We start from the raw sequence: 15,012 nt of genomic DNA, 5'->3' as shown, positions 1-15,012 counted from the left end.
GCATTTTGCATTCTGCCACTATGTGTTGGATGGTTTCTGAGGTTTCTTTGCATAGTCTGCACCTTGGGTCTTGTCTTCTGTGGTAGATTCCGGCTTCTATGGATCTGGTACTTAGTGCTTGCTCTTGTACCGCTATGATTAGTGCCTCTGTGCTGTCTCGGAGTCCAGCTTTCTCCAGCCATTGGTAAGATTTCTCCATGTCAGCCACCTCCATTATCTGTGGATGGTACATCCCATGCAGCGGCTTGTCTTGCCATGGCGCTTCTTGTTCCTGTCCTTCCTTCCAGATCTGTTGTTGCTGCCTTAGGTTTTCTCTCAGCATCTCATCTTTTGGTGTCATTTTTCTGATGTATTCCTGGATACTCCTTGTTTCATCTGTGATGATGGCTTGGATGTTTACCAAGCTTTGACCAACCTCCTTCAGAAGTTGTTTTTTTTTTTGTTTTGTTTTTTTTGTACCTAAAATATAAAGGAAATGTTATCTTTAACTGTGAGCATTTTAGAGATCATTTCAACTTGCTCAACTATTCACAATAACAGTAATTTTGACAAGGGGTGCCCAAACTTTTACAAGCCACTGTAAGTGATGCTTGTTCCATGCTGCTCCTCAACCTGACAATAGAAACATAGCTCGAGAAGCGTTTCTTTAGACTGCAATGCATGCTTTAAAACCGGTTGCTTCACGAAATAGGTGACAGTGGTCATTTTGGATTGCTTCTTGGAGAATCTCTTTAAGTTTGGACCACTAAGCATCTTCACTATACTTGACACACTTGAGATATGTTACTAGACCACAATTAATCCTTCTTCAGTGGTAAAACAGGATGCCATTATTGCAGAGACCTAATGTAACTTTGTATGTTTAACATTCGTTGCGATTATGCATTTTTCATTATTGTATTCCCTGGTATTACTTTTTTCTATTTGATTCATTCAAAAAATATTCAAAACCATATTTTGTTTTCATATTTGTCATGGACAGTTGAAAAAGAAAGAATTGGCTCACTTACAAGTCCTTGTAGAGGAATGGAAAAAGAGAGAGCAAGAAAGGGAAGCATTGGTAAAGAAAAAGGTAAGCCTTGTTGGCAAACTTTTGCATTTAATATTTAGGCTTCATTGTGTTAAATCAAGAGGTAACCGCTTTTTAAATGGCGTATGTTAAACGGTTGGTCTCGGCTTATAAAAGCATTGTTCAGAGCTTACTAGCACTTGGTACCACATGGACAGCATCCGTTTGGAACTTAGAAGGCGTGCCGTCCCTCTCCAGTGCTACAATTTTGTCTCCAACTCTTAGTAGTTGTGTATTGTATCTCTTTTTGCAGCATTGCTGAGCCATACTAAAGATTATTGGGAATTTGCAGTGCCTGTTCTACCCTTTTGGATCTGCAACTTTTTTTCTGGATCAGCAACATATATTTTTTCTGTAGCTCTGATGGTAACTTAACCAATAAACTGAACTTGTGAAGGTGGTCTTACTCCCAGCATCTGCCTGAGCTCCCACCCAAGTGAGCACTGGGAGCATTCAACTGTCTGCTCCCCTGCCTAGGGGAGAGCCAGGGTCAGCGGGGATGACCTGATGACCTCACACTCATCCCCTAGACCTGCAAAAGAGAGGGTTTAGTAAGGGAATCGCAAAATCCTAGTGACAAATGGACACACGTGCAAAGGGTGACTCATCGTGAAAACAAATCTACTATATAATTGTCTAAGGGTCACTTCCGTCTTTCTGTCTGTCTGTCACTGACAACCCAAGTCGCTGATTGGTCGCGGCAAAACGGCCACGACCAATCAGCGACGGGCACAGTCCGGCGGCAAAATGGCCGCTCCCTACTCCCCTGCCGTCAGTGCCCATTCCATACTCCCCTCCAGTCAGCGCTCACACTGGGTTAATGACCGCGTTAACGGACTGCGTTATGCCACGGTGTAACGCACTCCGTTAACGCTGCTATTAACCTTGTGTGACCAACTTTTTACTGCCTATGCAGCATCAATAGTAAAAGAATCTAATGTTAAAAATAATAAAATAAAAAATCATTATATACTCACCTTCTGTCGGCCTCCCGAATCCAGCCCAGGCCTTTCCTCGCGACGCTCCAGTGACCGGTCCATGCATTGCGGTCTCGCGAGATGATGACATCATCATCATCTCGCGAGACCGCAATGCACTCTTGGGACCGGAGCGTCGCGAGGAGCATCAGTAAACGCCTGGCCTGGATCCGGGGGGCCGACGGAGGGTGAGTATATAACTATTTTTTATTTTAATTCTTTTTTTAACAGGGATATGGTGCCCACATTACTATATACTACGTGGGTTGTGTTAGCTACTGCGTGGGCTGTGTTATATACTACATCTCTGTGCTATATACTATGTGAGCTGTGCTATATACTACGTGGCCTGTGTTATATACTGCATGGGCAGTGTTATATACTACGTCTCTGCTGACAGCGGCATTTAACCGGCACATCCGGCCGGAAATAAGCGCATCGCTGACCCCGTCACATGATCGGGGGTCAGCGATGCATTAGAATGGTAACCATAGAGGTCCTTGAAACCTCTATGGTTACTGATCCCGGCTAGCTGTGAGCGCCACCCTGTGGTCGGTGCTCATAGCACACCTTCAATTCAGCTACATAGCAGTGATCTGATGATCGCTGCTATGTAGCTGAGCCGATCGAGTTGTGCCAGCTTCTAGCCTCTCATGAAGGCTATTGAAGCATGGCAAAAGTAAAAAAAAAATAAATAAATAAAAAAAAATTTGAAAAAAAAAAAAATATAAAAGTTTAAATCACTCCCCTTTTGCCCCATTCAAAATTAATCAATAAAAAAAAAAAAATCAAACCTACACATATTTGGTATCACCGCATTCAGAATCGCCCAATCTATCAATAAAAAAAAGGATTAACCTGATCACTAAACGGCGTAGCGAGAAAAAAAATTTGAAACACCAGAATTACGTTTTTTTGGTCGCCGCAACATTGCATTAAAATGCAATAACGGGCGATCAAAAGAATGTATCTGCACCAAAATGGTATCACTAAAAACGCCAGCTCGGCACGCAAAAAATAAGCCTTCACCTGACCCCAGATCACAAAAAATGGAGACGCTACGGGTATCGGAAAATGGCACAATGTTTTTTGGTTTTTTTTTAGCAAAGTTTTGGATATTTTTTTCACCACTTAGATAAAAGAAAACCTAGACATGTTTGTTGTCTATGAACTTGTAATGACCTGGAGAATCATAACGGCAGGTCAGTTTTAGCATTTAGTGTACCTAGTAAAAAAAGCCAAACAAAAAACAAGTGTGGGATTGCACTTTTTTTGCACTTGGAATTTGTTTCCCGTTTTCTAATACACGACATGCTAAAACCAATGGTGTTGTTCAAAAGAACAACTTGTTTTGCAAAAAATAAGCCCTCACATGGCCAAATTGACGGAAAAATAAAAAAGTTATGGCTCTGGGAAGGAGGGGAGCGAAAAACGAACACTGAAAAACGGAAAATCCCAAGGTCATGAAGGGGTTAAAGGGAATCTGTCACCACATTTGACCTATCTAAACTATAAATATGGGCATACAAGGTATAGACTGCTGAGAAAAGTCCTACCTGTGTGTCTCAAATCAGCTGCGTTGTTTCTGAGAAATAATTTTTTATCATTTCATTTAAACGACCTCTTCCAGGTTATGGGGAGAACACTGCGTGGAAGATAACTCTGCCTCCAGAGCTTGTTATAAATAGAAGTGGGAGTTACCAGTGAGAGAGGCTCTTTGCTCTCCTGAGCTCACTGCAGAGTTGTGTGTGATTTCTACCTGTCACATCTTGAGGTTCCTCTCCGCTTTAGCTTCCATCTCACAGGCAGACAGGATTGCAGTATAAGCAGATCTGAGACCGAAGCAAAAAATGTGTTTGCAAGAAGACAAATTTAATTTCTCCTGTTCTGTGTTAGTTTCTTGTCTCACACTGGTAACTCCCCCTTCATGTAAAATATGCTGTGGAGGCAGAGTAAAGGTACCTTCACACTGAACAACATTACAACGATAACGATAGCGATCTGTGACGTTGAAGTGTCCTGGATAGCGATATCGTTGTGTTTGACACGCAGCAGCGATCTGGATCCTGCTGTGACATCGCTGGTCGGAGCTAGAAGGCCAGAACTTTATTTCGTCGCTGGATCACCCGCTGACATCGCTGAATCGGCGTGTGTGACGCTGATCCAGTGATGTGTTCACTGGTAACCAGGGTAAATATCGGGTTACTAAGCGCAGGGCATTGTAAATGTAGAAAAAAAAACACTACATACGTAAATTCCGGTGCCTGTCACGTCCCCGGCGTCCGCTTCCCTGCACTCCTCCTGCATCCTGTGTCAGCGCCGGCCGGCTGTAAAGCAGAGCACAGCGGTGACATCACCGCTCTGCTTTACGGCCGGCGCTTACACAGGATGCAGGAGGAGTGCAGGGAAGCGGATGCCGGGGACGTGACCGGCACCGGAATGTAAGTATGTAGTGTTTTTTTTTTTTTTTTTAACTTTTACAATGGTAACCAGGGTAAACATCGGGTTACTAAGCGCAGCCCTGCGCTTAGTAACCCGATGTTTACCCTGGCTACCCGGGGACTTCGGCATCGTTGGTTGCTGGAGAGCTGTCTGTGTGACAGCTCTCCAGCGACCACACAGGGACTTTCCAATGATCACGTCCAGGTCGTATCGCTGGTCGTGTTCGTTGGAAAGTTGCTGAGTGTGACGGTACCTTTATCTTCCAGGCAGCTCTCTTCCAAGAGCTTGGAAGAGGTAATTTATAAAAAGTGATAAGAGATGATTTCTCAGCAATAAGACATCTTATATGAGGCATACAGGTAGGCTTTTCTCAGCAGTTTAGACCTTATATGCCCCATATTTAATAGTTTAGATAGGTCAACTGTGGTGACAGATTCCCTTTAAACTATGTATGAAACTCACTTGGAAGAACTTCTAACATTAAATCTGCTTTAGAGGAATTTCTTCTGGTCATTTTATTTCTTTTTGTTCATTTTGGTTTGGAATGATTTTAATATTCATTACTGTGGAGTAGATAAGTATAGTTTTTACACATTTTTAGTATTTTAATTTAGAAATTAAAATTACTGTCTGTTTATTTATTTTTTTTAATTTATTTATAACTTTTCCAGGTTGCTGACTACATGGCCCAGGAAGAACAACTGCAGAAAGCTTTGGCGGATTTAAAAAAGAGAGAACTTGTAATTTCAAGTGACGAACTCGAGGTTTGATCATCTCTTTCCCATACTTTCAGTAAAAGGATAAATAGATGTTAACTATGAGAAAACCGTTTGGCTGTTAAATAGGAGCGTCTATGTTTATTAACTTGTCATTAAAGAGGATGTCTACTACTTTATTATTGATGACCTGTCCTTAGGGTAGAGGTGGAGGTTCTGGGTGTAGAACCCTGACCGATAAAGTAGCAGACCACCTCTGAGGGGAATACCGAAATCGCACAATATTTAGAATAAAACTAGGATCCAAGAAGTATCATTTCTCCTTGCGGAGAGTGACATGATAAGCATGTCGAGGTGAGGAGACTTAAAGCCGCAATACTCCTCTGGGAAATATGCAAATTGTCTCTTCAGAGAGGAAGAGGACTAGAACTCTAGTGCCACCTATTGGAAGGAGTAATCCTAACAGTCAATGTCGACCCTTTAACGAGCCTTGTTACATGACTTAGGATAATAGCCAAACCAGAATCTCAATTTGCAGACACTGTTTCGGGGGTACTGCCCCTCGTTAGTGGCCTCTCAATCAGCCAAACCAGATCTCCACTATGCACTGACGAGGGGCAGTACCCCGAAACACAGTGTCTGCAAATTGAGATTCTGGTTTGGCTATTATCCTAAGTCATGTGACAAGGCTCTTTAAAGGGTCGACATTGACTGTTAGGATTGCTACTTCCAATAGGTGGCACTAGAGTTCTAGTCCTCTTCCTCTCTGAAGAGACAATTTGCAGAATAAAACTAGAAAACAAGTTGTTCTGGATATTGTAGTAAAGACGTACTATTCAGATATTGTAGTAAAGATGTATTATTCAAATATTGTAGTAAAGACGTATTATTCAAATATTGTAGTAAAGACGTATTATTCAAATATTGTAGTAAAGATGTATTATTCACTTCAGTTGCAAATACAGGAAAATAGACCTGTAAATTGTGTCTTGATGTTGACAATGATAAGTTGTTCGTGTTCTTTCTCCATTCTCATATATTGTAAAATATGGCCATGCTTCCATAGTTTCACCTATGTAATGTAAGCCTTTCCGCCTTGCAAGGATTGAGTAGAGAAGTCGTAAATCTTCAGGGTCATGGAGAATATCCTGCTTTTTGTTCTTGGCACAATCCTATTGGTAAAATCCGACATTTGCTATGATACAGACATAAAGCAGAAAGTAATTCTGGTGCCTTAAACATTTCCTTATCTAAGACACATTAATTTATTCTAGACATGTTGACATACTGGATCTGTACAAGAAAAGTTTTATTAAGATTGCTTTCTGTTACAGTGTAAGCTTGTACATATGTGATAATTCGCTTTGTAGTAACAGGATCCTAGCCTGTTAATAGCCTGTTACCTTTGGTTTTGTGTTAGTTTTTTTTGTTGTTGATTTTTTTTTTATCTTGTTTTAGGCAAGTCACTTCTTTCTCGTTGATTAACCAATATTTTGGTTATATTTTTTCTTTAGAGTATACGTTATTTTAATTTTTAATAAATTAATCGTAGACATGTAAATAAACAACTTCTTATAATTATATTTTATCAGATAAATTTGCTTCTTTCTCCTCTTAGACTGATCTTTCTCTTCAATTCATGGGTAAAATCTGTATTTAGTGAAGACAGAGGTTTCCAGTACTCAACAGAAGATGACATTTGGTGTTTTTAAACTTCTATGGAGAGTAAGGAGGGAAGAGCTGGAGACGGACATTCTGCTGCACATTCTTATAAAATGACTGTTACATTTCTCCATAGAACCTTATGAGCACCAACTGTTATCCCCCATAACAGTAGTGGGGAAATCTGTATACACTGAAGACACATTTTACCCATGAATTGAGAATGACTGATCAGACCATGAGGCGAAAAAAATCTGATTTCCCTGATAGGAAAATTGATAGGGAAATAATAAAGTTTGTAATATATCATGTGTACTATTGATTCATGAAAAAAAGTTACTCTTTTCAGCAATTGGAGATAAGTAAATAAATTAGCTGGATCTTAATCCTGCGGTGTCCATGTCGGTAGTTTGCGGGTGCTGGGCTAGAACCCATCTACCTGCTGGAACCCATTTTGCTCTCCTCTGGTCATATCAGAGAAGAGAAAAATAAATGGGAAATCTGACTTCTTTTTTGCGATCGCCGTTATTCTGTGAATCACGGTGATCACGAGACTGAGGTTGGTAAAAACCGACCCAAATCGTGATCTCCGGGGTCTCAGCTACCCCCGGTAGCACTATAACCTTATTTCTCAGCGCCGTTAAAAAGTGGCACTGAGGAATAAGTACCCTTAACTGCTGCCGTTAAAAGGTAAAACCAGAACACATGAGCTGCGCGCACAGTGAACAAGCTCGTAGAGACATGTTCACACCACCAAGAGACTTGAAAACACAAAAAAGCACAGTAAAACCAAAAACACTCTGTTGCAAAAAAATCAGTGGACAGCAAGTGCTAGTAAAAAGATGGAAAAAACAGGGTATTTGGTTGACACGTTTTTTGCAAAAAATGTATATTAAGCCACCCCTCTTTTTTGAGCTGTGCGCACAGGAGCCGTTCTGTCCAGCGTGTCCACATGGACATTCCTTTTCTGAATCCTGCTCATACAGGTATTGTACATATGACCAGGTTTTAAATACATCAGATAGTGATTACATACATTAGTTAGGACTGCTCTAATATGGGTATACCTTGACGTTTGGTAGAGCGGCTTAATATTCATTTTTTGCAAAAAAACCTATCAACCAAATACCCTGTTTTTTCCATCTTTTTACTAGCACTTGCTGTCCACTGTGATTTTTTTGCAACAGTGTGTTTTTGGTTTTACTGTGCTTTTTTGTATTTTCATGCCGTTAAAAGGTGTATCGGCGGACGTTAAGGGGTTAATTAAACTAATCCCTTAAAGTGTTTGCCCTTCACTTTCCGCGTAGGTCAAAATATATGGAGCAAATCAGTGGAGGCTGCTGGGGATGGGTTTTACATTTATGTTAAAGTGAGACTGAAACCTGAATTCACACGACAGTTTGAGTATACGTTGGCGGCACACATCAGAAGGATAGACATACTGAAGCATAAATCGCCCATTTGGTCTCATTTGTTTAAAAACGTGCATCATGCAGCATATTTTGTAGTGGATGCGTCTGCATAGAAAATTGTAGATGACTGCACAATTGTCTTTAGAGAGCAACATGTAGCTGCAATGGGGAAAAGTACGAAACAGTCAAGTATATGTTGACCCCTCTAAGAGAGAGATATTTTATTAGAAATGTATTAAAATAAGAAAATGGCACAAAATGTCAGTAATATCGTGTTTGGCCATGAACAGCTGACATGTGCCGGGAAAGATGTGGGCTCACCGCCAGAGCCCACGTCAAAGGGAGGGAGTCCGATGTGGGTGTACTATTATGCCCATCGGTAAAGGGTTAAACATTTACCAATTGTTGTTTTTGCCACTTGGCAAACATGCATTTTTTTTTTCTTCTTTATCTCCGTGATTGTACTGAGCTGGAAAATCATAATTCTTGGTCTGTTTTACTGTACAGTGAATATGGTAAATATAAAGGAAAAAAAATCCTGTTTCGCCTCACTTCAAAAATGCTTTCTAGTACATTAAGCCATGTAATGAATGGTGTCATTCAAAAGTATATCTCATCCTGCAAACAAAACAAGTCGTCGTGTGGCTGTTTGGATGGAAAAATAAGTAAGATATGGCTCTTGGAAGATGAAGAGTCAAAAAGGAAAATGGAAAATAGCCATGTCAGGAAGGGGTTTCATTTTTTTCCTCTTTTGGTATAACCATATTTGTATTTTGGAAGCCAAACTGAATGCAATTTTATCATCACTTCCACATTGACAGCAGTGGAGGATTTGCATTGTAGGAGAAGTTTCCGTAGGAAAGATGGCGGAGGTGCAGTTCTTTTTCAGGGGCCCATTACGAACCGGAGAAAGGAATCCCTGTAGCCAAATTTCTGTGTGTGCTGCTTTATTGTGCTACTTTTCTGTAAAGCTTTTGCTGTCCTTACTTTCCAGTTAAAAAAGGCTAAGGCAGAACTTCAGTTGCAGTGCGAACGGAGTGTCCAGGAGCGGCAGGACTCCATAAGAAGAGTGAGGGAAGACTGTGTACATCAGATAGAGATGGAGAGGTTAAAGGTTCGGCAGCTGGAGGAGGACAAGCTGCGGCTTCAGCAGCAGGTAATGGACTGATCATCTGGATTGTTATCCCAGGGCTGTAGCAGTATGAAATTTCATATGTGATGTAGAAGTGTAAGGATGCACAGTGATCTATCTAGGTATCTACAGTACATGGTCCCAAGTATCCAGACACAGCGACACCATTGTTCGTAGGTTACACCATCTAGGTCTACTAATGCGAAACAAGTAGATCGGCATCGCCATAGATTCCACTTTTCCAAAGGTGTGTTGGTGAACTTCCACCCTGCTGAAGCTATGACTGTAGACTAGGTCAGTGCACTTTATGGATTGGTGGTCCGTATGAGCAGCGGTGGCACGCCTATGGGGTGGTAGGTCACACAGTTGCTTGCAGTTTCATGAAGTCCTCTGTCCTATATGTGCAGCAATTCCACACTGCTCCGAGAGACCACAGTTACTTTGGAAACATCCTGGATAAATGTATTTGTCGGTCACATTATCACAAGCCGAGCTGGCACTGCTAATTTGGCCAGATATAATGGGAGATTTTTAGAGGAAAATATTCTGAAGTGTTAAAGAGGATGAATATTGGTAGCACGAAGTTTTCAGATTTTGAGCAGAGACCCTGTTTACCACTAATAGTTTATGGATAGCTTGACATTACATGTTGTGCAATGTCATATGAGGTTTGATGACGGTCTATTGTAGTTTTAAGCTTGAGGGTCGGTGCTCAAAATATGAACATATGCATTTCCATGTAAACATGATTTTCTGTTCGTATGTTCTGACTTTTGAGCGTCTTTTAACCGCCTCAGGTTTCCAATGTCGCCAAGCTGACAATTGAAGTAAGCAGACCATTCTTCTTCAGCTGCTCAGAAAATAATCAAGACTGGAATTTTTCATGGAGTCACACACTCCTGCTTCTTGAAGCGGTGCACGCTTCTTCATGAATCTGGAGCCTCTGACGAGTGGCGTGCGCCTCTATGTGCTATGCCAGAGATCTTATTCCAGTCAGGCACCTGAGTGAGATTTCTGGTATATGGAACACCACAGCTCGTCAGGAATTAGACCGGCTGTGGCGTCGTGCCCCTGGTGCGTCCCGTCCTGATTAAGCTGAGAGAAACTGTGGTGAAAACTGGTATGAAAGCTTTGATGAATCCAATACAAGTCAATGGAAAGAGTCAAAGTATGCCTAGAAGATGCCAGGGTGTCTCTCTGAGCATTTTTGCCAGCATTTTCACTTCAAAAACACTAGTTTATTTATTGGAGAGAAAACAATTGGAAAACACCCACACAAACCGCAGTCCAAACGCTGGATAACCTGCCAGCAGTCCAAAACTTTCAATATGCGCTTGGGAAATGACCAAAGAGACAGCAAAAAGCACTTCAATTAAATTCAACCTAGGGTTCATTCACAGGTCAGTTTATCGCATATGCGTGCCGTCTGTGTTTTTTATGGATGGCAGTCGTAACTGTGGTAATTTATGGGCCTGTCCACACCTCCGTAATTTTATTGATGAGGAGAATCATATTGGGAGGTTATTTTTTACCACAAATTGTACACTGCAAAAACAATTCCCCAAAAAACAGAATTGTGTTTTTTCACAGTTTCATTGCACTTGGAATTTTTTTCTTGTTTTCGAGTACACTATGTGGTAAAAGGAATGGCGTCATTCAAAAGTACAACTCGTCCCGCAAAAAACAATCCCTCACATGTGTATGTAGACAGAAAAACAAGAGTTATGGCTCTGGGAAAGAATGAAAGGAAAAAACGAAAACGGGCCCATCGTGAAGGGATTAAATTATGTGGCTCTCAGAAAACCTGGTGACACATTCTCAAGTTTGGTCATTTTATTTATTTCTTGAGTTTCCAAAGCATCATTTTCAACATTTCAACCAAATAGTGAATATGATAGTTAACCTTTATCGACATTGGATGTATTGGTTTCTCCAATTCCGGCTCCCTGATCTTTATGTGGGCTCAGTAAATGAGCCATTATCTTTAATCGCAGATGATGGCTGTGTTAATCAGCCATCATCTGCTTCTAATAGCTGGGGGTGGAGTGGAGCTCCACTCGTTGCTGTTGACCTGTTTAATACAGCTGTTAATCTGTTACAGCGGCATGAATAACGCATCGGCAGGTGGGGCGTGTCACTCTAACTGCCCATGTGACACGATCACAGGATGCCGATGCGTTGCCATGATGACCAGGGGTCTCCTTGTGCGTCATGGTTATGATCCCATGAAAGTCAACTTTCCCCTGGCGCCCATAGGAGACCGTGGTTCCTGCTATATACAGTTATACAAGAGATCAAGTCCTATATGGATTACAAAATTCTGTGAAAGTTAAAAGAAAAATATTAAAAAATATATAAGTAGTGGCATTCAAAAGTTAAAATTCGTCCAGCAAAATAAACAAAAAAAAAAAACAAGCCCTCTTTCGGCTATGTGGATGAAGCAATAAAAAAAATAGTCCTTGGAGGAAGGAGAGGAAAAAATGAAAGCACAAAAGAACGGAAAATCGCATTATCGAGAAAGGGTTAAAAGGAAATTTCTCATATTTAAAAAGAATTGTAAATTAATAAATAATGCATTTTAACATATAAATCGCACTTCCAAGCTGTCAGCTGTTAGTAGGATTTAGTGAAGGGCAGTTTCTGTATTTTATCTCTTGTCTGTGTTTTTTTGTGTCACTAGGAAATAAATAACTTTTCACGTTTGTTTCCTAAGCGCTTGTTTTAACATGGTTGGTTTTGTCTTTTCTGCTGTAATTTATTGCGGCAGTGCTATTTTGATATCTGTTCAATGTCTATAAACATAGGGTTCATGGGCTGAGTACTGACATGTTCTATGTCCTCAGCTTGCTTCTTTTAAGTAGCCAGTTTTAATGGGTTTTATATCAATGTCTGTCTGCTTTTTCCTGCTAGCTTCAAGAAGCGGAGCAGAAGTTTAAATTACTAGACAAGGAGTTTCAGCAGTATAAGGAGCAGCAAAGCAGTAAGCCAGAAATCCGATTACAGTCCGAGATCAATCTCCTCACCCTAGAAAAGGTAACAAGGACTCGTCCATCCTATTAGTTCACTCCTGTTCCTTTTACTTTTTTTTGTTGCTTTGTATCATATCAGTTTTGATTTGAAAATTATGTGTGTATGTATATATGTATATATATATATATATATATATATATATATATATATATATATATATTTACGGTACAGGCCAAAAGTTTGGACACACCTTCTCATTTAAAGATTTTTCTGTATTTTCAGGACTATGAAAATTGTAAATTCACACCGGAGGCATCAGAACTATGAATTAACACATGTGGAATTATATACTTAAAGGGACACTGTCACCTGAATTTGGAGGGAACAATCTTCAGCCATGGGGGCGGGGTTTTGGGGTTTTTGATTCACCCTTTCCTTACCCGCTGGCTGCATGCTGGCTGCAGTATTGGATTGAAGTTCATTCTCTGTCCTCCATAGTACACGCCTGCGCAAGGCAAGATTGCAGACTGTGCAGGCATGTACTACGGAGGACAGAGAATGAACTTCAATCCAATATTGCAGCCAGCATGCAGCCAGCGGGTAAGGAAAGGGTAAATCAAACACCCGAAAACCCCGCCTCTATGGCTGAAGATTGTTCCCTCCAAATTCAGGTGACAGAGTCCCTTTAACAAAAAAGTGTGAAACAACTGAAAATGTGTCTTATAGTCTAGGTTCTTCAAAGTAGCCATCTTTTGCTTTGATGACTGCTTTGCACACTCTTGGCATTCTCTTGATGGGCTTCAAGAGGTAGTCTTGTTTAGTTCACTGAGCCACTTAGTAATCATTTTTGCCTTGTGACCTGGTTCTCCATCATCCTGGAAGAAGCATTGTTCATCACCAATTTCTCCCAGATGGTTGGAAGAAGTTGTTCTTGGAGGATGTTTAAATCCCATTCTTTATTCATGACAGTGTTCTTAGACAAAATTGTTAGTTCCCCCACTCCCTTGTAGGAAAAGCCCTCACACATGAATGGTGTGACTGGTTTACTGCGGCCATGACACAGGACTCATGGCAGCGCTCCCCATTTCTTTGCCGGACAATCATTCTTCTAGATGTCGCAAACAGTCTGAAGGGGCTTCATCAGAAAAAGTAATTTTACCCCAGTCCTCTGCAGTGCAATCCCTGTACTGTGAATCAGGCATTTACATTCAAAATGCTGAGCCTTTTCCTCATCAGTTGGGAAAAAAACATGGCTGACTTACACCTTCCCATGAGTTGTTTGTGGCTTTGCTGCTCAGCCTCTTCCACTTCAGTGACTCTGAGCTGCAATACCGGACACGACCCTCGAGTAGGTGTGGCACTGTTTGAGAAAGCTGCCTTGTTTTTCTAATTCTGCCTGACCCCTTTATTGTCCTACCTTTGGTTGCAGATCCAGACAGTCATGTTCACACTGCTCTTCAGAGAGCGTTTACTGGTAGTTTCAATGCCCAGTGTATATTGTGCATTAATAATGTAGTGTATGATAATGTGTGCAAAACTGTAAAGCGCTGCAGAATATGTTAGCGCTATATAAAAATAAAAGATTGTTATTATTATTATAGTGCTAACTGCCCTATGTTTTGGGTAAGTGTTCCTCAGTCTCTTCTGTGCTGTATGAATTGTCATTAAGTTAAATCTCTTCTTGGGCTTTAAACCCCTTAGAGGCCCAGGCGATGGCCGGCCTGGCTCACAGTCAGAAATGTGTTTTCAAGTCAGTCATTAGAAAAAGGTTTCACCCTGATAACCTCTGGAAATACAGTGATTCCCAGATCCATTCCCTGCAGTCTGCTTCCCAGACTCATTTTCTAGATGGATTTCTCTCTTCATCCTTTGTCATAATGACTCTGATTGTAATTGGAAAGCAATTGCATGCAATCACATAGGGGCTACTGTATTTCACTAATTGCTGCATTTTAAGCAATTTTCCCTTGGCTGTTAATATGGGGTTATTCAGCAAAGGCAAGATTTGAAAGGAATCTCGGTAGTAATTAATTAAAAAACTATATATACATACTATATACATATATGTATGTATATTATATATATATTTATTATTATTGTTATTATTTATTTTTTTTCATGGGAATCTTTTCATTTCTCCATTCCTATTTTTTATTTGATCCATTGCATTCCCTTTTTTTGTATTTTGATTAGTCAAAACAATCAGTATAGTGAAAGGGATTGTCCACCTCAAGGGACATTTTCTTTTTCTTTAAAGAGTAAGGCTGTGTGCCCGCCGCGTTTTTTGCCGCAGCTGAAACGCTTAAAAACGCATTCCCATGCAATCCTATGGGATTCCGCAGTTGCTGTGCCCATGCTGTGGATTTTTCTGCTGCGGAATCGCATAGCGGTAAAATCTGCAGCATGTTCATTATTTCTGCGGAATCACGGCTAGTGTTGAGCGATGCCTTCCGATATCGGGAAATATCGGTATCGGATTGGATTGGCCAAAATCCAAAAGATATCGGATATCGCCGATAAGTCAATGGGACACAAATATCGGAATGAAAATAAGCCCTTTCTTTCCTTGCAAATGCAGTTCCGGAGGGGGGAAGAGTGTGGGCCATGCGTGGGTGGAGACTGCGTGTCTGTG

General features: G+C 40.8%; 1 protein-coding gene across 2 annotated transcripts in view; it reads left to right on the top strand.

Moving 5' to 3' along the window:
* CEP120 (centrosomal protein 120) overlaps positions 1-15,012 on the top strand; it is a 189,238-nt gene that overhangs the window by 120,800 nt on the left and 53,426 nt on the right. For both annotated transcript variants that reach the window (XM_069753631.1, XM_069753624.1), the window contains 4 exons: positions 983-1,072; positions 5,160-5,252; positions 9,273-9,434; positions 12,321-12,443. In XM_069753631.1, the coding sequence (XP_069609732.1) occupies positions 983-1,072; positions 5,160-5,252; positions 9,273-9,434; positions 12,321-12,443 (468 nt within the window). The remainder of the gene's footprint in view (positions 1-982; positions 1,073-5,159; positions 5,253-9,272; positions 9,435-12,320; positions 12,444-15,012) is intronic.

This window comes from Ranitomeya imitator, chromosome 1 (genome assembly GCF_032444005.1).
Source record: "Ranitomeya imitator isolate aRanImi1 chromosome 1, aRanImi1.pri, whole genome shotgun sequence".
Taxonomy (NCBI): domain Eukaryota; kingdom Metazoa; phylum Chordata; class Amphibia; order Anura; family Dendrobatidae; genus Ranitomeya; species Ranitomeya imitator.
The sequence above is the reverse complement of the archived record's forward strand: the minus strand, read 5'-3'. Positions and strand labels throughout refer to the sequence as shown.